This window comes from Balaenoptera borealis (assembly GCF_965194805.1).
Source record: "Balaenoptera borealis genome assembly, chromosome: 3".
Lineage (NCBI taxonomy): Eukaryota > Metazoa > Chordata > Mammalia > Artiodactyla > Balaenopteridae > Balaenoptera > Balaenoptera borealis.
Window position 1 is genome coordinate 75,150,979 of NC_138866.1, and position 21,729 is coordinate 75,172,707.

Consider the following 21,729-nt stretch of genomic DNA (forward strand, 5'->3'; position numbering starts at 1 on the left):
CAAAGACCTGAGTCAGCCAGGCTCTGGCCCCACCCTGCATGGATTCCCACTGGGTGTTGGCTGATACACCAGCCTGAAGGATACAGATGAGCCACCTGCCTATGTGGGCTTTATCCTCACTCACTTGGCTGTGCACACTTCCCTGGGGAGGTGCTCCAAGCAGACGCTTCTTAAACAGGACATCCGGGCTGATCTTCACATGAGCTGGCTCAGCGGAACCGACGGGGGTGAGAGCGGGAGGAGAGAGCAGCATGCTGGGTAGAGGAGATAACGTGAGCGAGAGGCGGGGTGGGCACCAATGGGGGAAGCAGGCAGAGATGGAGATGCAGTTGGAGACACGGTGGCGGCCAGATCATGGAGGTCTTCTGTCCTGTGAGGTGTAGAGTCCTCCTGGAGTTGGAGAGCGTGTGGCGTCCTGGAGAGGGGAAAGCCTGAGCAGGGGAAGAAATAGGAATGGAAGAGACTGGTCCGGGAAAAGTTTTAGTTAAGACTGTCAGGGCTGGGACCTCGCTGGTGGTCCAGTGGTTAAGACTCCACGCTCCCAATGCAGCGGGCATAGGTTCAATCCCTGGTCAGGGAACTAGATCCTGCAAGCCACAACTAAGAGCCGCATGCCACAACGAAGATCGCATACACCGCAACTAAGACCTGGTGCAGCCAAACAAACAAATAAATAAATAAATAATTTTAAAGAATTAATTAGGGCTTCCCTGGTGGCACAGTGGTTAAGAATCCGCCTGCCAATGAAGGGGACACGGGTTCAGGCCCTGGTCCGGGAAGATCCCACATGCCACGGAGCAACTAAGCCTGTGCGCCACAACTAATGAGCCTGTGCTCTAGAGCCCGTGAGCCACAACTACTGAGCCGTGTGCCACAACTACTGAAGCCCGCGTGCCTAGAGCCTGTGCTCTGCAACAAGTGAAGCCACCACAATGAGAAGCCCGTGCACTGCAATGAAGAGTAGCCCCTGCTCGCCACAACTAGAGAAAGTCCGTGCGCAGCAACGAAGACCCAATGCAGCCAAAAATAAATAAATTAATTTAAAAAAAAAAAGAATTAATAAAAAAAAAAGATTGTCGGAGCTGCGTGACTGATGGACTCATGCTCGGATTGAGTACTCACCATGTGCCAGGCCCTGGGCTAAGAGCTCTTGATATAAATCTTAACGAATCCTAAGACTGCCATGAGGTACAGAATGTTATCCTCATTAACTGATGAAGAAACTGAAGCTTACACTGGTTTAGTGAACTTAGACTGATGGTGTACAGCCTGGAAGCAGTAGAGCCAGGATGCAATTCCTGGTCTGTTTTACTCAAAAGCTTTGCTCTTAACCACCATGCTGTACCGCCTCCTAACAGGTGGGATTAAGGAGAGGGCGGGGTCGAGGACCACTCTCAGACTTCTTGCATAAGTAACTGAGGAAAGGGACTAGGCAGGAGGGAAAGCGAGTTGGCGAAGGATGGGTTCAGTTCTGGACTCTGCTTTGTGCTGCCAGAAAGAGCAAGTTCAAGGGGGCTGTGAACGAGGAACACCCATGCGTCTCTCTCATGCGCCCCCCACCCTTCCTGAACTACACACTGGCCTCGGGACACTCAGGCTTCTCTGTTCTGACTCCCTTCTCCCGCTCTCCAGGGAGACAATGGTAAGCTGTCCTAAGCCCACAACCTGGACAACAGGTGCGTGGAGGCAGGGCTGAGAGGCCTGTGGGCATCAAGGACGGTGGCTGGCAGGCTCTAGGGAGCTAGCTCTTTGGTTCTGATGAAGGGGCAGGTGTTGATGAAAAAGAGTTAGGAGACTGGCCCTTTTTTCCAACATGACAAACTACAGCAAGAATCTGATCTGCTGGACACAGGCGGTCCACACCCCCTCAAGTCCAGGCTATGCTGTCTAATCCCACCTGACAAATTTGAGGCTTCGGGGTCAGCATGCATAGATTTCCAGGAGTGCTGTGACTCTGAGAGGGCCTGAGGTTACAGGTGAGAGTGTCCGTGTGATCACGATTGGAGTGAAGTTGATGGTGGGGATGGTGGGGGGGTCCACACCGAGGTCTTTGATTCTCAGGCCAGCACTCGGGCGGGAGGCCCTTGCGTACGTGGCCTCCGGGGATCCAGTGAGTGGGATGAGAGAGCGGAAAACCCTCTGTTCTCTGAGGGTCAGGAATAAGCAGCACCTTGTTCCTCAAGAACATGACGGTGCTTTCCTTGTCACCTTTCCACAGGAGCATGGCCTATGAACCAGAGACAGACATCAAAGGAAACCCAAGAACTTCGGGACTTCTCGCAAGGAGGCTGGAACTAAGTGTTCTGATGACACCAGAGAGGAGGAGACCAGAAAGCAATGTCTCTTTCCTCCCCCTCATCCACCCCCCTCAGCACAGGGGCTCCTCAAACCCAGGGGACACTCCTTCCTCCCAGACTGGTCTTCATCCAGAAACCTTTCTAGCCTCTTCTTACCTTTGGGCTGTCCTTGGCCTCAGGAAGGAAGAATCCCACCCCTGCCCTGCTGCCCTCCAGCTCCTGTCCTTCCACTTCAGTCAGAGAAGTGTAGCTGAGCCTGTCCCTTCTGGACCCTCTGCATTTTTACCAGAAGGATTAACTGGGCCAGGGATAGAGGGGAAGCATCTCTCACCCAAGGACCAGTTGGACCTCGTATTTCGTAAGTGTTACAGCTCCCGGACTGGGTGAGGCTGAGACCCTAAGGTAGACCAAGCTAGAGGTGGCTGACCAGATGGGTGACCTTGGGCAAACGTCTCCTCTCTCTGAGGCATGAGGACTTGGGCCGGATGATCTCTGAAGGACAGTCCGGCTTTGAGGGCATAGGGGAAGGCACATGGGGAAGGCTGGGGGCACACTGGAAGCTCTGGGAAGGGGCGGACAGCCACTCGAGACCCACCTCTGCTTCCAACCACCTTAACTCTGCCAGCAGGAAGAATGGCACCACCTGTGGTCCAGCTCCTGTTCCTCCAGCTTGTTCTAGGGCCAGCTTTGGTCGAAAACATCCAGCTACAGCTTGCCATCAAGAACTTCCGTACCTTACATATCGACTATCCCAAGGTTAACTACGCAAAGGGTTTCCGGGGCTACTGTAATGGTCTGATGTCCTATGTACGGGGCAGACAACAAAGCTGGTATTGCCCAAAGATCCATTATGTCTTACATGCCCCGTGGACAGCCATCAAGAAGTTCTGCAAGTACAGTGAGAGCTTCTGTGAGAATTACAATGAATATTGTACAGTCACCCAGGACTCCTTCCCCCTCACAATCTGCTCCCTGAGCTCCAAGCAGCCACCCACCAGCTGCCACTACACCAGCACCCTAACCAACCAAAGGCTCTATCTGCTCTGCTCCCAAAAGTATGATGCTGAACCGATAGATATCATTGGCCTCTACTAGGGATGGGAGGTGTTAAGTCTGAACCAGCCCCCCTACTGCTGCTACGGACCAGCCTGTCCCCACTCCTGAAGCTCTGATCCCTGGTACAAGGCTTCCTTCCTGGCTTCAAAGGTAGGCAGGATCCCCTCCCAAGAGACCAGGGAGATAGGAAATATGTCCAGAGCTTTGGTCACCATGCAAAGTTGTACTGTCTTCTAGGCTCTTTCTAACTTGTTTATCTCCCCCCATCACTCCTGCCACATCCTCCCTCTCCCACAGACAGTTTCGCCCACCCAAGAAGCTGACTGTGTCCAGTTGGCAGTGACTGTTCATCTACTGGGCCAGATCCTGTATCGTGGCTGGAGGCCCAGAGCCTCAGCTCACACCATGGTACCAGTTCCGAGTCTCAAATCCCCATCCCTGCCACCCTTCCCTTCTCAGTCTTCCCCATTTCCCTTATGATTCCCTCTACTCACTCACCCACATGGTAGGTATCTCTAGCTATAGGGACCTCCCTGAGAGTCTTAGACTCATAGTAGCTTCATTTCTCCAGGCCACGCCCCCTCTCCCAAGCTCTCAGTCTGCTCCTCTCTATGGAATCACTGATTTCCTCTTCATGTAACCTGTCCTTTCCATCCTCCTTCCACCATGGAGCCCAGTGCAGTTTCTCCCCTACACACCCAACCTCTTTAGTCACCCTTTATTCTTCTCTGACCTCTTTTCCTTCCATCCGTCTCAGCTTGGCTCACTGGAGTTCCAAGTTATCTTCTCTGACCTATTCCCCCCAGATTCCTGCATCCTTTTACTTCCCAACCTCCTCCTAACATCCCCCAAACTCCAGAATCTGCCTCTGACAAGGCAGGGGTGAAGTGGGCTCAGCTGTAGTCACAGAAGGTTTTAAAACCATATCTGAATTATGTAAGATATAACCATTGGATGAAACTGGGTGAAGGGTACATGGGACCTCTCTGTACTTTTTGCATCTGCCTGTGAATCACTGCAAAATAAAAAGATAAAAAAACACATCTGAATTAGTTCTGATTTCATTCCTTTTTCCTCAGTGCACCAGAACTCCTATTCTCAGAGTCCTGGAGGCCACCCACCTCTGGCCATCTTACTGGGCTACCCTTGGCAGTCAGTAGGATCTTCCATTCCATGTCTACCATGATGGAGGTGGGGTGGGGTAAAACTCAGTTCCAGGCTGGGTGTTGAAAATGGATTCTCCCTCCCCGTCAGCTCTAGAATAAACTCATTAACAGCAGTTAGGCTAAGTAGATCTTTGGCCCACCCTCTCTGGTTTCTATTTCTCCTCAACAAAACATGGATTGCAACAGATGAGGAAGGTGGAGGGACCGGGAAGGGTCTAGTTGCTAATATCTGGGTCCTACTAGCTCAAATCAGGAATTTCTACTCCCCTTTGGCAGGTCGAAAGGGATGGATATCAGTATTATGTGAACACAAGTAGCAAATACTTTTGCCTCCACATCTAGCTTCTCTCTTATCTCCAAATATATTCCTCAGCCGTGTTCTTAGAAGCAGCTGTTGAAGGCGTTGCTACCTAATGGCGGGGAGGCCAAGTAGAGTAAAGGGTGTGGTGCTGAGAACCCCCATCCTTGGGTTTCTCGGCTCCTCTCTCCGTCTCTGCACCAAGGGGTCCCTCTTCCCTCACCCTGGTGGAAGACAGAGCCCATGAGCTGCTGCACACACAGATGTTTATTGGCCCCCAAGCTCCCCGGTGTTAAAGATGCAGGGTCGAGGGCCGGCAGGCTAAGTTGAGGCTACCCCCTAGTTGCTGCCCTTCTTATCATAGGTGCCAGCACCCTTGTAGCCACTCACGTAGCCTGAGTTGTCAGTCATGTCCTCCCGTCCCGCGATGCCTTTACCCTTGCCACTCTGGTCAAAGCGCTCCTTGTGGGTGCCCGTGTACTTGCTGGTGTCCGTCAGCCGGCTCACCCCTCCCACCGTCATTGCTTTCTGCAAGCCAGAGGATGAGGCGTCTGAGCCCTCTCCCTTCCCCTCCACCATCACGCCCCTTCTCTAGAGATGGCCTTCTAGTAGTTCGACTAGTTCTCAGAGCTCTTGTTCAACCCTTGGCATGGTGCTGCTTGCTTAGGGCCCAGGTGCAGCTGTAGGCAGGAACTATAATAAGAACCATCCACTTGTGAGGAAGAAATCTGGTGTATGGGAATGAGTGGGGGGGTGTGTGTGCGTGTGTATTTTTCTGCTTCCAGAGGAGCTATTTTGACTAGGCTGCAGCCAGAGGACTTCAACCCCAGACCTAAAACACAAAGTCTGTCCTGTTGGGAAGGTCCTATTTGAAACCTAGAATAGGAAGAGCTTTTAGTAGAGAGGGGACAAGTAGGGAACAGAGGGCGGGTGAGAGGGAGGAAGTCAGATATTTCACCTTACATAAGAGCGGGAAGAGGAGAGAGGCCCAGGTACCAAGTCGTCCGCGCTCAGTGTCCCCCAAAAGCCAGCAGGCCCTAGTTGCCTGGCCCAGATCCTGGACGCTTGGGAATGAGTCTAAGTTTTACTATTAACATAGCTGTGGACCTTGGGTAAGTCATTTCCTCTCACAGTTTCCTCACCTCTGAAATGACTGGATGATCTCTAAAGTCTGTTTCAATACCAACAGTGCCCAGAGGCCTCCGCCCTGTCTCCCTGCAGTGCTGCTATTGGCAGGGGTTAGGGACATCGGCATGGAGGAAGGGACACAGGAGCAGCAGGGACTCAGGGAAGTAGGGTCAGGGGTCAGGAATGAAGACTCACTCACAGTAACACCGGTGGTAGCTGGGTCTTTGCCTTCCATGAGTCTATAAATGTTCTCCAGGGCTTCATCTGGGCTTTTCCCCTTGAACTGCTTCTGGCCCAGTTCTTTCATTGCTTCCTGGAACTGTTGGAAAGTGATGGTTCGGGCATTCTTGGCCCTGATCAGTCAGACAGAAATCCAGGAACTCAGGAACATGAACTCATCACCTTCCCAGGTCCAACCCTCCCCTTACTCAGACAGGGCCTCTACACACTGAGCGCCTTGACGACAGGGACTAGCACAGTGCCAGGCACCCAGCAGGTGCTCAGGAGACACATTACAAATGTTCCACCACAGAAACCCTCCCACATCCCACCACCTTGTTAGTTCTACTCACCAGCCCCCCCCTCCCGCCTCTGGTCTCTTACTTGACTTTGCTGAACACGATGTCCACGTCAGTGGAGGTGACCGTCTTGTCATCCATTATGCCACAGTCTTTGCACAGCTTGGAGAAGTTCTTGTTGTTCATTTCAGTGCCACTGCTTGACGATTCTCCAAAGACAGCAAACCGCTGGAATGTTCTTTCTGCTTCTGATGCCATGGTCAACTGGAGATGGGGGAGGACAGTATGGGGGAGACTTGCGGGTGAGGGAGGAGGGGAAGGGAGGGCTGAGGAGTAATAATGATGAAGGTTAAAGTAAAATCAGAATCAGCAACAGGAACAAACCCCCTTTTCCCTCTCCCTCTCTCCCCCCTTCCCTCTGATTCCCATCTGACCTACTGTTCCCAGTACGAGGGATACTAGTGTGGATCCTACATACTGAATAATCACCACCACCACCCACTGCCCCATCACTTCTGTGTACCTGAGAGTACCCAGATGGTGTCTGACCCTTCCCAGCCTTTGTAAGTAAGTGTGTGCAGATCTGTGGGAGCCAGCTGGCTGGTGAGACTGTGTGGCAGTGGGAAGACTGGGGAGAAGAGGGAAGCTTCTATGACCTCAGCAGTGTTTATGTGACATCATTTTCAGCCCTTGTTACAGCCTTAATCTTTGGGGGTGGGGTCCTTAGGTCCCTACCTTGCACGCTGCTTTGAGCATGTTGCCAACCTCCTGATCTCTGCAGGTGATCAAGCTTCCCTCATGGTTTCAGCCCTGCTTGACCCAGTCTTCTGGGTCTTTATCAAATTGCCTTATGCTCTGTCCCTCAACAAAAGCTGAGGAGAGGGCTTCCCTGGTGGCGCAGTGGTTGAGAATCTGCCTGCCAATGCAGGGGACACGGGTTCTAGCCCTGGTCTGGGAGGATCCCACATGCCGCGGAGCAACTAGGCCCGTGAGCCACAATTACTGAGCCTGTGCGTCTGGAGCCTGTGCTCCGCAACAAGAGGGGCCGCGATAGTGAGAGGCCCACGCACCGTGATGAAGAGTGGCCCCCACTTGCCGCAACTAGAGAAAGCCCTCGCACAGAAACGAAGACTTAACACAGCCACAAATAAATAAATAAATAAATAAAATTAAAAAAAAAAAAGGTGAGGAGAGCTCAGGGAAGGAGTTAATGGAAACAGGTTGACATCAGTCCAACATTGTCCTTTTTTCTAGTCTCCAGGCCCAGGTTCATAACCAACATGGAAAATCCCACTGGCTTTGGCAGACCAGGTGTAATAGGAGCTTTAAATGGCTTCCAAAGTTGGGCCCCATGTGGAAAGAGCATGGGCCTTGGAGGGTCGCACATCTGGGTGGGTCAGGGTGAGGTTGAGCCTCAGACTCTAGATAATTTTCTGTGCAGGTCAAGGATTTTCTTTGTTTGTTTGTTTGTTTGTTGTTTGGGGCTGCACCGTGTGGCTTGTGGGAACTTAGTTCCCGGACCAGGGATTGAACCTGGCCCCGGCAGTGAAGGCACTGAGTAACCACTGGACCGCCAGTGAATTCCACCCCCCCGCCCCTTTTTTTTAAAAGTAAAGCTATAATTTTATTCAGTTTTTTCTAAATGTGTTGTTTCTTCTTTCAGAAGGGGTTTCTCTTTGGCCTTTTCTCTGGCTAGAAACCATACAGATGAATGAACTTCAGGGCCCCTAAAAGAGAGCAACTAGGTTGGTGACTTTCCTCTCCTTCCCATCTAATCAGTCACCAATTCCTATAATTTCCCTTGTCTTACAAATCCACTCCTTTCTTTCCATTGCTATTACTCCCACACTTTATTCAAGTCCCTGTCATCTCATATCCAGTTGATTATCCTGACTTCTAAACGACCTCTTTCCTAAGTCAAATGCTTCACCCCTATCCACCCCATAATCCATCTCTTTTAAACCCCCCATCAGATTAATTTTCACAGAACAATTATTTATCCATTGCTGCTACTCAAGAACACTCTATGGATCTTCAAACCTTTCTGAAATGCCAAACCTTTTTGCCTGTCATTCAAGGACCTTCACACTTGGCTCCAATCTACCTTACCAAACATCACCTACCTTTCATCAACATTACTCTTCATCCGGGGCCATAATGGCCTAATCATTATATGCTTCAGAAGCTACCTGAAGCCTAGTGGAGAGAGAATAACCTTGGAGTGGAATGAATCTGGGGATTTCAGTCTTAGATAAGTCATCTACTAGCTGAGTGGCCTTGGGCAAGTCACTGAACATCTCTGAGCTTTAATTTCTTCATCTGTATAGTGAGGACAATAGTACTTACCTTACATAGTATTAGGGGATAATATATGGGAATTACCTTGCACATAGTAGCTACTATTCAATTCATCAAAGTAACTTGTGTATTTCTGTCCCAAAACTTTCCTTCATGATCTCTCTCTGCCTGGATAGAATGCCCCTCCTTACCACTCAAGTACTCCATTGTTGTACTCTTCATAGGGTTTACCCTAGGAACAAAACCCTTTTCCTGGGACTTCCCTGGTGGCACAGCGGTTAAGAATCTGCTTGCCATCGCAGGGGACACAGGTTCGAGCCCTGGTCTGGGAAACAAAACCCTTTTCCTGGGACTTCCCTGGTGGCACAGCGGTTAAGAATCTGCTTGCCATTGCAGGGGACACAGGTTCGAGCCCTGGTCTGGGAAAATCCCACATGCCGCAGAACAGCTAAGCCCTCGCGCCACAACTACTAAGCCTGTGCTCTGGTGCCCGTGAGCCACAACTATTGAGTTCGCGAGCCACAACTACTGAAGCCCGCACGCCTAGAGCCCGTGCTCTGCAACAAGAGAAGCCACCACAATGATAAGCCCGTGCACGGCAAGAAAGAGTAGCCCCCACTCGCCACAACTAGAGAAAGCCCGTGCGCAGCAACAAAGACCCAACGCAACCAAAAATAAATAAGTAAAAAATAAATTCATAAAAAAAGCCCAAAATGAAACAGCTTGAGCACTAGTTGCTTTAAAAGAAAACCAACCCTTTTCCTCCTCTGAATTATACTAAGATAATGGTTCCTAGCCTGTGGGCTGCAGCCTCCTGGGGCAAGGGTTTCTGAGTTATTGCAAGGGCCTCTGCAATCTGTATGTACACAGAAGACTGGTCGTTGAGTAAATAATAAGCTTTGCACATGTAGGTGCATAGATGCATAGATGTTGCGATTATCAGAAGACTGAACAAATTTATTTGAAAGTATTGCTGAATTCACGGTTTGTCCCCATCAGGGGATTCTAAAACCATCATTTGGAAATGGAAATCTCTGATCTCCCATTTGAAAAGGGTGGGAAACTATTGCTATAGGACTTATTGTCTAAACAATTAATTTATATATACATCACTTCTTAATTTTTTCTATCTTTATACCTTCACTCAACTACTGGATCCTACGCTCTAGAGAGGGTATGACTAGACATCACACTTCTTTGAATTCCATCTATACAGTGGCTTGTATGGAGCAGGTACTTAAAACTGTGGCTTAGGGGCTTCCCTGGTGGCGCAGTGGTTAAGAATCTGCCTGCCAATGCAGGGAACACGGGTTCGAGCCCTGGTCTGGGAAGATCCCACATGCTGCGGAGCGACTAAGCCCGTGAGCCACAACTACTGAGCCTGCGCGTCTGGAGCCTGTGCTCCGCAACGGGAGAGGCCGCGACGGGGAGAGGCCCGCGCACTGCGATGAAGAGTGGCCCCCGTTCGCCGCAACTGGAGAAAGCCCTCGCACAGAAACGAAGACCCAACACAGCCAAAAATAAATATAAATTTAAAAAAAAAACCAAAAAAAACACAAAAAACAAAAAAGTGTGGCTTACTGGAAGGTATAGTTTGAAGCTGCTTCTGGCCCAAGAGAAGAAAATTAGAGACAGAAAGTATTCTTGTTGGGCCACTGACACTGGGCCAGGCTGAGACCTGCCCTGACAAGGAGGAACCCCATCTTAGATCAGAAGCAGCCTCATTACTGCCTGCGGCAGGCTGAGACCCCAAGCCTAGGAAGCAAACAGATCCCAGTGGAAATTTCCCAACTCCTGTCTGCCCTACGCCCCTGCGTCGGCCCCTTATCAGGTTCCCCCTGAGTCATCCTGACCCAGAGACGAATTTAGATGCTGGAACCTCCAGGTCCTTCCCTCCCCCACTCCAAGTAAGACTACTTTAGACACATCAGAGGAGGCTGCCGGCAGAAGCTCTCACCCTAGGCTCTCTTTCTCCCCCAGTTGCAGTCAGGCTGGGGAAATCTCTCTTCTGTCTTATGCATCTTTATCTACAGTCCCAATTCCAGCAGGCTTTCCCTTGTCCGGGAGAGTGTTAAAATGACATCAGAGGGGAGAGGGGACTAGGAGAGGAGCCAGGGTGCCCACCTGCTGTGCCAGTTTCTGGGTAAATAGTTATGAAGGGAGTGGGGGAAGGGAATGGAGGAAAACTTGGGTGCTCCAAATTGGGGGATCTAGGGAGATCCTTTAGATGTGGGGCTGCTGAAAGCTGGGCTTGATCCTGACCGGTTCTACTGTGGGTCACCTCCTCCCTCTTGGGCCCTCCTTTCCAATAGACCCTGCCAAGTGGGGATGAAAGGGGCATTGATGTTCCTTGGATGGGATTGGGTTGTGAGTGGTGAGGGTGGTGGTGGTGGGCAGTTCCCAGGCAGGAGGGGGCAGGCACTTTGGGGGTCTTGGGGGGGCAGTCTGAGCTGGTGTTGCAGTTGGCAGCTCCAGTTCCATTGGCCATTGTTCCCAACTGGCCTGGTGCCCAGCCCCCGAAATGGCAACTCGGGAGCCAGGCTGAAGGAGGATAGGGTGGGGACCTCAGCGGGGGAGGGGGCCTGGAAGGGGTGCAGGTGGGGAGAAATTCAGTCTGGTGTCCTTTTGTCTAAGACAGCTTTGAATCCCTTTAGCCACATAACGATCCCCTTCTGGGTGGCATTCCTCTTAGGGGCACAGGGAGGGTGCATGTAAGTGGGGGGAGGGCAGGGCGAGTGAGGGGTCCAGGACATCAAACCCAGCCAGGCCCTGAGAGACGCAGCAGTGCCTGAGAAACCAGCGTCTGGGCAATGCGATTTTGCCGGGCCGAGCTGGCCTCACCGTCCTTCTCTGGGCCAGACTAGAAGGGGTTAGCACTGAAGCCACAGGGTCTCTTGGGTCCCAGCCCAGGACACTGCGTCCTCCCCAAGCCCCCACTCCACCTCCACAGAGTTAACTCCACCCCTGCGCCTGTTTACCCAAGAGTCAGAACCCCTGGGGGTCCCTGGCCCCTCCTCCGCCCCCCCTTGGGGCCTTGACCCGGGAGTCCCCGTTGGCCATCCTCTCCCCCCCCTCCCGCGATCTCCCTCTATTTATAGCGGCCCCCGCAATCCCCGTCCCCCCTCCCCGCCTTGTTTTCCAACTCCTCAGGGAGCGGCCGGAGAGCAGGCGTCGGGACACTGCGGAGAGAGAGGAGGTACCAAGGACCCTGGGAGCCCCGGAGCTGGAACTCCTGCGCCCTCGACGCTCCCACCTCCAGCCCCCACCGCCCAGTCCGCGCAGGCACACCTTCCCCTCCCAGCGGGCGAGACCCCCGCCTCCTCAGCAGCGATCCTCCCTTAACCTAGTACTCTGTTTCCGGGCGGGTGGAGTCAAATTCGTGGGATGCCAGCGCCCTGGATTCGCCTCCCTTTTATCCGTCCCCACCTCGGAGTCTGGGGGTGAAGTAAGGAGCCTGAGTGCGACAGGCAGAGCCAGGTCACGGGTGGCGGCAGTGCTGCGGCCGGGCGTGGGGATCCCCCGCGGGACTAAGGGATCCCCGCGTACCCCACAGCCGCCCCGTTGCGGGTAGCCGGGGCCGGAGCCTGGAAGCACCCAGCAGTTTGTTTTCCTTAGAGCTCCCTTCGGGCCCCCAGCACAGCCCCTCCCAGAGCGGCAGGCAGCCTGGGGCGGGGGGAAGGGGGGCGTGTTTACAGGGGGTCTGGGGCGGATCTGCGGGGATCCGGCGGCCCGTGGGCGGGCGGGGGCGGGCCGGGGGCGGGTCTGTGGGGAGCCTGAGCCGGGGCGGGCCGGGGAGTCAAAGGCAAGTGAAGGTGGAAGTGGCCGCGGCGGCAGCAGGTAGGGGGAAGGGCGGGCGAGGGGCCGCGGGGTCTGGCTGGCGCCGGCGGGGCCGGGGTGGGGGCGGGGCCGGTTTGATCCCGATCCCTCGGAGTTGACGGCTCGCGGGAAGGGGCCCGCCGGGAGGGCCGCTGGGCCGCCGCGCACAAAGGCGGAGGCTCCGCGGGCTGCAGGGCGTGTTTGGGGCGTGCGCGAGGTTGTGCCCGGGGTCCAGGGCGCTCCGCGCCAGCCGCGCGAGCGTGTCAGTCCCCACGCGGACGCGCAGCGAAGGGACTCGTAGGGACAGGTCCCGGGGGCTGGGCCCAGTCAGTCCCTTCTGTCCTACTCATCCCTTCCCAGCCGGCGCTCGGCCTTTGCAGGTCGTCGGGGCAGGCTGGGAAGAGATTGTGGGACCGCCCCTCACTCCCCGCTCCACCCCGCCCCCTTCTCCACTCGCGGGACCCACACCGAGACTGGGTGGAGGAGAGAAGAGATGGCACGAGGCTTAAAAAAAAATTTTTTTTTAATAGTGGAGAGAAACAGTCGTGCTCTGCTACCCCGTCTCACTCGAGAGCTGTCAAAAATCTTGGGGATCCCCTAGTCCCCACTTGTAGTTTGCAAATGAGAAATTGAGGGCAAGAGTAGTGACAGGCTGAGCCAAGGTCGCACTGGTAGCAGCAGAACCCCGGACGAGAATCCAGAGGTTCTGATACAAGCCACGCTCTCTCCTCCACATCAGCACTTCCTTCTCTCCTCTCCCCGCCCCGCCACCCCCGCCCGCCCCCCCCACCCCCCCCACCCCCCCGCCTGGACTGATACCTGCTCTCTGTGTTGCCCCGCAGACCCCTCCAGCCTGTACTGATTCTAGTTGAGGCCTAGAGAAGACTTGTTCACTGGACTCGGGGGTACAAATTGGGGAGAGTTAGTGACCTGGCAAGGGTTGGTGACCCAGGTAGTCCAGGTCTTGGCTTAGGCTTTCTGTCCCTAAAAGACCCAGGGTCTGTCTCCCATGTCATTCACCTCATTGCCTTGTTTTCTCAGACCCCAGAGCCAGGAGGAGTGAGAACCCTGACCCTTAACCCCACTGCATCCAGCCAATAGGAGCCCAGTAAGTGACCCCACCCCCGGGCTGGGGGCCCTTTACTGCGCTGGTCTGCACAGGTGCTCTGCTCCTCGCCCCCGTTTCAAAGATTGAATATATGCTAATTTATTCACAGTCAGGAGGAAGAGTCTTGAGAGGAAGGGAGGCACTGAGTCAGTTGGACACAGATGTCCCTTGTGCTTCTTTTTCTTGTTTCCCCCTCCCCCTCTTGGTCATGTTACTCAGGTCATTTTTAGCCCCTTTCCCTTTGGCTGCTGACCTTGGGGCTTTAGTTGAAGGTCACAGTCCACGGTGAACTCTCATTACCCATCCTTAGTATCCTTAGAGTACCCAGTCACTGAGCCACGAGTTTCACCCCCTACCTAACTAGGAGTGTGGGGTGGCCCATAAGTATAGCCTGGGACACCCGAGCTGCACTGCTGCCCCACCCTGGTATTTCCATCCAGGACAGGGGAGAGGGGTCCGGAGGTGTGGGTGTTGAGGGGTGCTGGGGATGGCCAGGCTAAAAGGAAGTGGTGTCCTGAGCCCTCCTCCACAAGCCCTCCTCCCCCGCTGCCTGGATCTGGAGCTGGGGGCAGGAAAGGCCCTCTCTGTGTCCCGGAGTAGTCCTCAGCTCCTGGGGCCCTCTGCGCCCTATTGTCCAGGGCTGAGGGAGGAAGCCAGCTGTTCGAGGAGGTGCGGGGGTATGGAACCAGCCTCCCCAGTCTCCGTGTTTCCTCACCCTGCCAGGCCACCATGGCGGAGCTGCAGGAGGTGCAGATCACGGAGGAGAAGCCGCTGTTGCCAGGGCAGACACCTGAGGTGGCCAAGGTTATCAGACCCTCTGACTCCCAGGCCCGAATTCCAGACCTTCAGGCAACCCCCTCACTCCTTACCTTCCCAAATTCATGATCTCCGTCTAACCACACCCCTGCTTTCTCCATGTCTACCCGCGTTTCTCTCCCCATACACCACAACTGAGAGTCCAGGCTTCTGTCCTGTAACTACGCTAACCTTCATCCTCTCCGTGTCTCTTTTTGTCAATCTCTTTCTGTCTTTGGTCTCTGTTGGTCTCTTTACCTACCTTTCTTTATCTGTATCTGTCTCTCCATCTGACTCTGCGTGGCTGTGTGTTTCCGTGTGTATCTGTCCGTGTGTGTCTTTCTCCAGGAGGCTGAGTTAGCTGCCCGAATCCTCCTGGACCAGGGACAGGTAACAGCTTGGGGCAGCCGCAGGTGGGAGGAGGGGCTGTCCTCTCCCCAGGAAGGAAAGGGCTGCTACCTGGCTCTCTCTCCTCTCTGCTTCCTCTCCTTCTATTCCAGTCCTTTCCTGTCCCCATTTCTCCTCTTTCGTTCCTTCTCCTCCCTTCTCAGAGTTCCCTGATGCTCTGCGACCTTTCATTATTCTTTTCCACCCTCAAAATCATCTTGCAGTGTCATTTTTACATAAACTGAATTCTTGCCGATCCCGTTTCTATTTTTTGGTTCCCGTCTCCTCTCTTTGCCCCTCTCCCCTCAACTCCTTGACTTTTGTGGAGATTCCTCTCCTGCCTCTTTTCCTCTTAGCCTAACTCCTACCTGATGGTGACCTGTTTTCCTGCAGACTCACTCTGTGGAGACACCTTATGGCTCCGTCACTTTTACTGTCTATGGCACCCCCAAACCCAAACGCCCAGCGATACTCACCTACCACGATGTGGGACTCAACTGTAAGGACCTTCACTTCCCCTCCCGTTTCTTTCTGGGAAGAGGCTGCGGGGGAAGGGTAAAACCCCGGTCAGTGTGAGGGGAGGGGTCAGTATGGGAAGGGAGCCATGTGGCATGTCAAGGAAAAGTTCTCTCCTAGCCTGACTGTGGCATGAAAGAAAGAGGGTGGGTTGTGACTTGGGGACATTTTCCCTGTCTAATTCTACTATTGGGGTGATGGGGATTCTCTTTAGATAAATCCTGCTTCAAGCCGCTGTTTCAATTTGCGGATATGCAGGAAATCATTCAGAACTTCGTGCGGGTTCATGTGGATGCCCCTGGAATGGAAGAGGGGGCTCCCGTGTTCCCTTTGGGGTGAGAATTAGCTCCTTCCCTCCTCATCAGACTGTGAGGCACGTGGCAGGTATGGAGAAGATTGGACCGGGGAAGAAGGAAGGGAGGGCGAGTGGTGATTCTGGGAGAGGAAGAGTAGGACACTTGAGGTGGGGGCCATAAGGGCAGGTTGCTGTTTTCCTCAACATTCCTTTCTTCCCCAGATATCAGTACCCATCTCTGGACCAGCTTGCGGACATGATCCCTTGCATCCTGCAGTACTTAAAGTGAGAGGCCTGGGGACCCCTACAAGCCAGAGTTCTCTTTCCAGCATAAGGTGGCCCTTAGAACGCCTGTGTCCACGGCTTCTGGGCGAGTTCTGTCTGGACTAGAAGTATCCTCCCTTCTCCATGCTCCAATCTGATTGCCGAGAGGAAGCGGGTGGGTGTGGAAAACTGGCTTGAGTCAGCAGAGTAGCCCTAAGGGATAGAGGAGAAGAAAAGGAAACTGTGTGCCTGGCCCTGCCTCAGGCTGAGGAGGGGCTTCTCTGATCTGGAAGCTAGAGAAGAAAGAGGAGGGGGTGACACAGTCCCCGAGGAACCAGACAGACCTGTCTTTCCCTCCCACCCCCTCTGCCTCCTCCAGACACACACCTGGTGCCCTGGGCACCGTGTGTGTGAGGGGAGTGGGAGAAGGAAAAGAAAGCCGGGCAAGGCCTCCTTGATGCTCTGTCCTTGGCTTGGCTTTTCCTGGGCACCAGGGCCCTGGGCAGCTCTGGTTCACCCTTTGGCTCTCTTTCTCCCCATTCTTCCTGTTGTTCACTAAAGTTGTATCTTTTTTTTTAACATCTTGCTTCAAGTTCCCTTCTTCCCAGTTCCTCTAGAGGAACCAGGAACTAAAACAGAACAAGTTGAACTAGCTCCTGAAAGTTGAGAATGGACAAACAGCTACATAGGAAACAGTGTCTGGTTGGTTGGCGAACAGGTGTTTCTTTTCAAGACACTCACTCTCCCAGAGGGAGCTGGGGGAGGACTTCAGGGACTGACGCTGACCACCAGTGTCCATTTTTAGCTCCTTGGCACCTTCTTTTTCAGCATCCCCCAAAGGAAGGTCCCTTTCTGTCCTTTGCGCCCGTGGCCTTGGGAAGGAGGGTGAGGAGTTTGGAGAGTCAAAGTTTTGGACACCAGGACCCATTAGACCTACATTTCCCTTTCACAGTTTCTCCACGATAATTGGAGTCGGTGTTGGAGCTGGGGCCTACGTCCTGTCGCGATATGCCGTAAGAAATAAAAAACCCCAGACGAGGGAAAGGCAGGTCCAAGGCTCAGGCAGAGTATTGTTTATTAGTGTGTGCTTAGGGGGAGGACGTGGGTAAGAGGGTGGGGAGACAGGCCCTGTGGAGCCTGGGGTGGATGGAGCTCACTGGGGAGGGGGTAAGGCCATGTATGCCTCTGATTTCCGTTCCTTCTACTGCCCCTCAGCTTACCCACCCGGATACTGTCGAGGGTCTTGTCCTCATCAACATCGATCCCAATGCCAAGGGCTGGATGGATTGGGCAGCCCACAAGGTTTGGAGGGGCCTGTGCGCTGAGATCTAGGGCGGGCTTCCCCCGTATGGGTCCATTCAGGCTCTAACAACATAACTGATTGGCCTGTGAGCTTCAAGGAGGGAGGATGGAGCAGGAAAGAAGCCATGTCACTTTGCCTAGGTCTCTTCTCCACCTAATGTCCTGAGCTTTCTTACCTGCCCTTTCCACGTAGCTAACAGGCCTCACCTCTTCCATTCCGGAGATGATCCTTGGACATCTTTTCAGCCAGGTAAGCGGTTGTGGAAGTTGGAAGAAGTAGAGGGGACCAGCAGGGACTGGAATGCTTGGGGTGACTTCCTTACTTGGAATAGGATCTGGGGAGGGAAGAGGGCTTGCCTCTTCGCATCCAGTAACTGTTGACTTCCCTTCCCACCCCTAATTATTCTCCCTCTTCTTTCCTTCAGGAAGAGCTGTCTGGAAATTCTGAGTTGATACAAAAGTATAGAAATATCATTACACATGCCCCCAACCTGGAGAACATTGAACTGTACTGGAACAGCTACAACAAGTGAGTGGGCATGTAAGAGAAATGTAGAAGCAGTAACAGGGGTCATGGGAGGCACAGAGAAGGGGAGGGGAGACTGGGAAGTAGGCCATGCAAGGCGGGCAGGGTTTGGTGGTCAGCTGGGGGCAGCTGGGGCAGCTGCAGGACAGACCCAAGGGGGAGAATTATGAGAGCCGGCCCCCTCTCTCCTGTTACTTCCTTAGATTTTTGGATTCCCAGAAGTTAGATGATCTCGTATCCTTGTGCCCTTCATCCCCCTCACTGCCCTCTGACCAGGGACCTTGGGCACAAATGACCACAGGGCTCATGCTTGAGGCCTGTCTGCCACCTTCTCCTTCAGTTCCCACCTGTAATCACCAATATTTGACTCTAATCTTGGGGAGGAAGATAACTTCCTCACGGGGCAGCTGGCTTATCTGGATGGATAGCACTACTTGCCTAAAATTCCTACTCTTCTTTTGCACCCTCTTCAGTCGCCGAGACCTGAACTTTGAGCGTGGAAGCGATATCACCCTCAAGTAAGACTTTAAGGGATAAAGCTTTGCCTCTCTCCCGGGATCTTCCCTAGGTGCCTCCATCCTTTAGAAGGAGAGTCTTCTGCCAGGGAATTTTCTTGTCACCTGCCCCCCCAACCCCATCCTGTTTAGCAAATCACGTCCCTCTAGGTCTTACCACTTTGAACCCTGTTAGTGGGGTCAGCAAGGTTCAGAAGGATGTTTCCTCTTTGGAGCCAACATCTTCCAGCTGCTCTTCTGGGAAAAGACGGGGGAAGGAGTGCCAGGGGCTCACTGCCTACTCCCCGACACTATGCCTCTAGGTGCCCTGTGATGCTGGTGGTAGGAGACCAAGCACCCCATGAAGATGCAGTGGTCAGTAGGGAATCTTGGTGTGGGTGAGGGAGGGTGGCAGTCAGAGGGCTGTCTTGCCAAGAGGCAAGCTCTGTTTGGGACAGGGAGAGCAACTTTGGGGCGTAAGAATTTGATTCCTGGTAAGAAGGAAATGGGTAGGGGGCTGATAAGAAAGAAACTGGGTCTGGGTCCCTGGGTCCCTTGGTTGGGAGGGGCCACAGGGAGTGTGACCTCATTCATTCAGCCTCTTCCTTACTCCAGGTGGAATGTAACTCGAAACTGGACCCCACCCAGACTTCTTTCCTCAAGGTCAGTAACCGTACCCCGCGCCCAGCCTGACTCCTGGCCCCCTGTCCAGAGCCATAGCTCCTCTCTAGATTCAGCTGCTAGGCTCCCAGGGTCCTCCATGGGAGCAAGTGGGTGGGTGGAGTAAAAAAAAAATAAAAAACACCCTAAAGGCTTGGAGCGGGGAACCTGGGGAAGAGAGACCCTCTTCTACCTCTCGGCATGGCTTTTTATTTATGTGTGTATCACTTTTTCTGGATGGCTCTCTCCTGAACAGATGGCTGACTCCGGAGGTCAGCCCCAGCTGACTCAGGTGAGTACCCCTGCCATCTGTGGGGTGGGATATTAGTGGCCCTGAACTATACCCTTCGCCACACACCCCATCTCTAACGTGCCACGGCCGTGAGCTCTAGCTCAGCTTCTAACCTCCTCTCCCTGTCTCCCTCTCCTCGTTTTACCTTTACAGCCAGGCAAGCTGACCGAGGCCTTCAAGTACTTCCTGCAAGGCATGGGCTATAGTGAGTATGTGGGTCAGAGGCTGTCATGAGGACAGGGGGTGTTGGCACAGGAGGAGGGAGGGGCACTGAGGGGAGCAACCCTTTCAGGCTAATTCCTGGATTTACCACCATCTGCCAAATCAAGCTCATTGACCCCCCGGCCCCATCTGTAACTCTCGTCTCCAGCCAAGCATCCCAGCCTCTCTTCCCCTCTCCTCTCTGACTGCCTGCTTCTCCTTCTGTCTCCACAGTGGCCTCGTCCTGCATGACTCGCCTGTCCCGGTCTCGCACAGCCTCCCTGACCAGTGCCGCATCCCTGGATGGCAACCGATCCCGCTCTCGCACCGTGTCCCAGAGCAGCGAGTCTGGGCATCTCCCTTCAGGGCCCCCAGGGCACACCATGGAGGTCTCCTGTTGAATGACCCCTGTTGCCCTGGTGTGGGACCCAGCCCTCATCTCCCCCAGCACTAACCTGGGAGGTGCGTAGGGCACTGGGCCAGAGTGAGCAAGGGAAGCGGGGCAGATCGTGTGCGGAGAGGAACTTGATCTTTGATTGCTACCCTAACCTTGACCTCTAACCTGTGATTCCCCTCAGCTCCTGGGAGAGATGTCCTAATATCTCTTAGGGACCCAGACCCCTAAATGACCCCCCTCCTTCATCATGGTGTTAAGGCAGAGAAGGCACGTATCCCCCCCTCCCCACTCTGGGTGTCTGTAGCTAAGGGATAAGAGGTTGTTGTAGTTGTCCGTGGTGCCTCCTCCGGATTCTGCCTCCTTATGCCATATTGCAAGAGTCGGGGGCTCGGGGCTGGGGCACCACACTCACCAAAGCTGATATGGCTTCTCATGAACCCTTCAGACTGCTGAAGGGTATGGGCCTAAATGAATGTGTGTCGGGAGAACTGCTGGTAGGTTAGTGGTCCTCAGGATGTGACAGAAACATTCAGTGTGGAAATGGAAGCTGGAATGGGAAGTGGTGGGCAGTGAACAAGTGTGACAGAAGGATTGGAGCTGGGCAATAGGAAGGGGGCTGGGGCCATTGGCTGCTCTAACTTTGGTAGCTGTCTAGACAGTGTGTGTCTAGAGTGGGAGGGGGGAGGGAGCCAAGCTGGGCAGGGCTGCTTGGGGCTTGGCATTGCGGTGGGAAGGGTTGCCTTGGGGCTCTGACCACGGTGCGTTATGTGTGGGGGGCACCCTCCTGTCTCCCACAACTTCTGCTGTAACAATAAACTGTAGAGGAATCCGAGTTCCATTATTCTTCCTTGTCTGAGTATGCCTGCCTCATGCCCCTTTCCTGCCCTCTCCCTGCCCAGCTCTCACATTCTCTTCTCAAAGTGACAAAAACCATGGGAGAGGGCTTATATAGCATAGACATGCCACAAAATGTGACCTCATAGTTACTGGTCCCTATTCCAATAGAATGGTATTGTCCTCAATATTGATAGTATTTTCAAGTTTGGGGTGGGAGGAGCTACTCAGATCTTAGGATACTTCATATCTGTGGAATGGACCATTGAGAAATGCCACAGGATTTCAGAGACGTCACCAACATCGTGATCTTAAAGAAGGAAGCGTAGAAAGCTGACTGAAGTGTTCAAGGACATCTTGTGACTCATTTTCCAGCAGGATCGGATCCTCCCTAGGGTCACGTAGATTCTATTTTAGATGGTTCGATACAATCAGTAGACCAGGCCTCATGTCATGCAGTTGCTAGAGGGGTTGGGTTGCTCATAGTTGATCCCAATAGGAAGACTCCTTCAGGAGAGTCACAGCAAAAAAGACTTCCTCTCAGAAATCTCTCCTTTGAATCAGGGAGCTAATTAGACTATGTTTGTGATTCTCTGAGAAGCTTTTCAAGTATGAACAATCATCAAGAGGACTTCAGATATTCTGTGGCTGATGCAAGCTGATTCTTGGGCTCTTGGGGCACAAGAAGTAAAAATGAGGGCTTCCCTTGTGGTGCAGTGGTTAAGAATCCACCTGCCAATGCAGGGGACACGGGTTCGAGCCTTGGTCCGGGAAGATCCCACATGCCGCGGAGCAACTAAGCCCGTGAACCACAACTACTGAGCCCACGTGCCACAACTACTGAAGCCCGCGTGCCTAGAGCCCGTGCTCCACAACAAGAGAAGCCACCGCAATGAGAAGCCTGTGCACTACAACGAAGAGTAGCCCCCGCTCGCCACAACTAGAGAAAGCCCGTGCACAGCAACGAACACCCAACACAGCCAAAAATAAATAAAAATGAAGATAAACTTAAAAAAATAATGAAGTAAAAATGAGAAGGAACCATATAGCATTATTGGCAAGAGGATTGTGGATAGACTAT

At 53.4% G+C, this 21,729-nt stretch overlaps 4 protein-coding genes across 11 annotated transcripts in view; 2 read left to right on the forward strand and 2 right to left on the reverse strand.

The window, feature by feature from the left end:
* Positions 1–4,396, forward strand: part of RNASE13 (ribonuclease A family member 13 (inactive)) — an 8,102-nt gene extending 3,706 nt beyond the window's left edge. The window contains exon 2 of the mRNA XM_082385099.1: positions 2,219–4,396. Within this exon, the coding sequence (XP_082241225.1) occupies positions 2,931–3,392 (462 nt within the window). The 5' untranslated portion in view covers positions 2,219–2,930 and the 3' untranslated portion in view covers positions 3,393–4,396. The remainder of the gene's footprint in view (positions 1–2,218) is intronic.
* Positions 1–6,230, reverse strand: part of LOC309625488 (ribonuclease 8-like) — a 22,332-nt gene extending 16,102 nt beyond the window's left edge. The window contains exon 1 of the mRNA XM_082385098.1: positions 6,145–6,230. The gene's annotated coding sequence lies outside the window, so the exon portion shown is untranslated. The remainder of the gene's footprint in view (positions 1–6,144) is intronic.
* Positions 5,067–12,205, reverse strand: TPPP2 (tubulin polymerization promoting protein family member 2). Of its 2 annotated transcripts, none has more exons than XM_082385096.1 (4): positions 12,188–12,205; positions 6,549–6,727; positions 6,145–6,298; positions 5,067–5,345 (listed from the first exon to the last, which is right to left on the reverse strand). In XM_082385096.1, the coding sequence occupies exons 2-4, from the start codon at positions 6,719–6,721 to the stop codon at positions 5,157–5,159; spliced, it is 516 nt and encodes a 171-aa protein (XP_082241222.1). In that variant the 5' UTR covers positions 6,722–6,727; positions 12,188–12,205; the 3' UTR covers positions 5,067–5,156. The 2 variants fall into 2 exon arrangements, with proteins under 2 accessions (XP_082241222.1, XP_082241221.1); XM_082385095.1 differs by lacking the exon at positions 12,188–12,205 and adding an exon at positions 12,050–12,171 and having other exon boundaries at positions 6,549–6,789.
* Positions 11,827–20,646, forward strand: NDRG2 (NDRG family member 2; the record flags this gene model as incomplete). 7 transcript variants are annotated; one of them, XM_082385026.1, is made up of 17 exons in its annotated part: positions 11,827–11,957; positions 13,619–13,685; positions 14,409–14,489; positions 14,829–14,870; positions 15,261–15,366; positions 15,598–15,718; positions 15,901–15,963; positions 16,895–16,955; positions 17,158–17,244; positions 17,438–17,494; positions 17,670–17,773; positions 18,244–18,288; positions 18,588–18,639; positions 18,880–18,927; positions 19,181–19,216; positions 19,370–19,421; positions 19,652–20,646. In XM_082385026.1, the coding sequence occupies 15 exons, from the start codon at positions 14,415–14,417 to the stop codon at positions 19,816–19,818; spliced, it is 1,116 nt and encodes a 371-aa protein (XP_082241152.1). In that variant the 3' UTR covers positions 19,819–20,646. The 7 variants fall into 7 exon arrangements, with proteins under 7 accessions (XP_082241152.1, XP_082241155.1, XP_082241157.1 ...); XM_082385028.1 differs by lacking the exon at positions 11,827–11,957 and adding an exon at positions 12,068–12,206; XM_082385027.1 differs by lacking the exon at positions 11,827–11,957 and adding an exon at positions 12,508–12,598.
* Between the last annotated feature and the right edge of the window lie 1,083 nt (positions 20,647–21,729).

Coding starts and splice junctions, on each gene's coding strand:
- TPPP2 (XM_082385096.1), bottom strand. CDS start 6,721: ATGGCATCAGAAGCAGAAAGAACATTCCAGCGGTTTGCTGTCTTTGGA. Junction 6,299..6,548: donor ATCGTGTTCAGCAAAGTCAA/GTAAGAGACCAG, acceptor CTGACTGATCAG/GGCCAAGAATGCCCGAACCA. Junction 5,346..6,144: donor CAGCTACCACCGGTGTTACT/GTGAGTGAGTCT, acceptor TCTGGCTTGCAG/AAAGCAATGACGGTGGGAGG.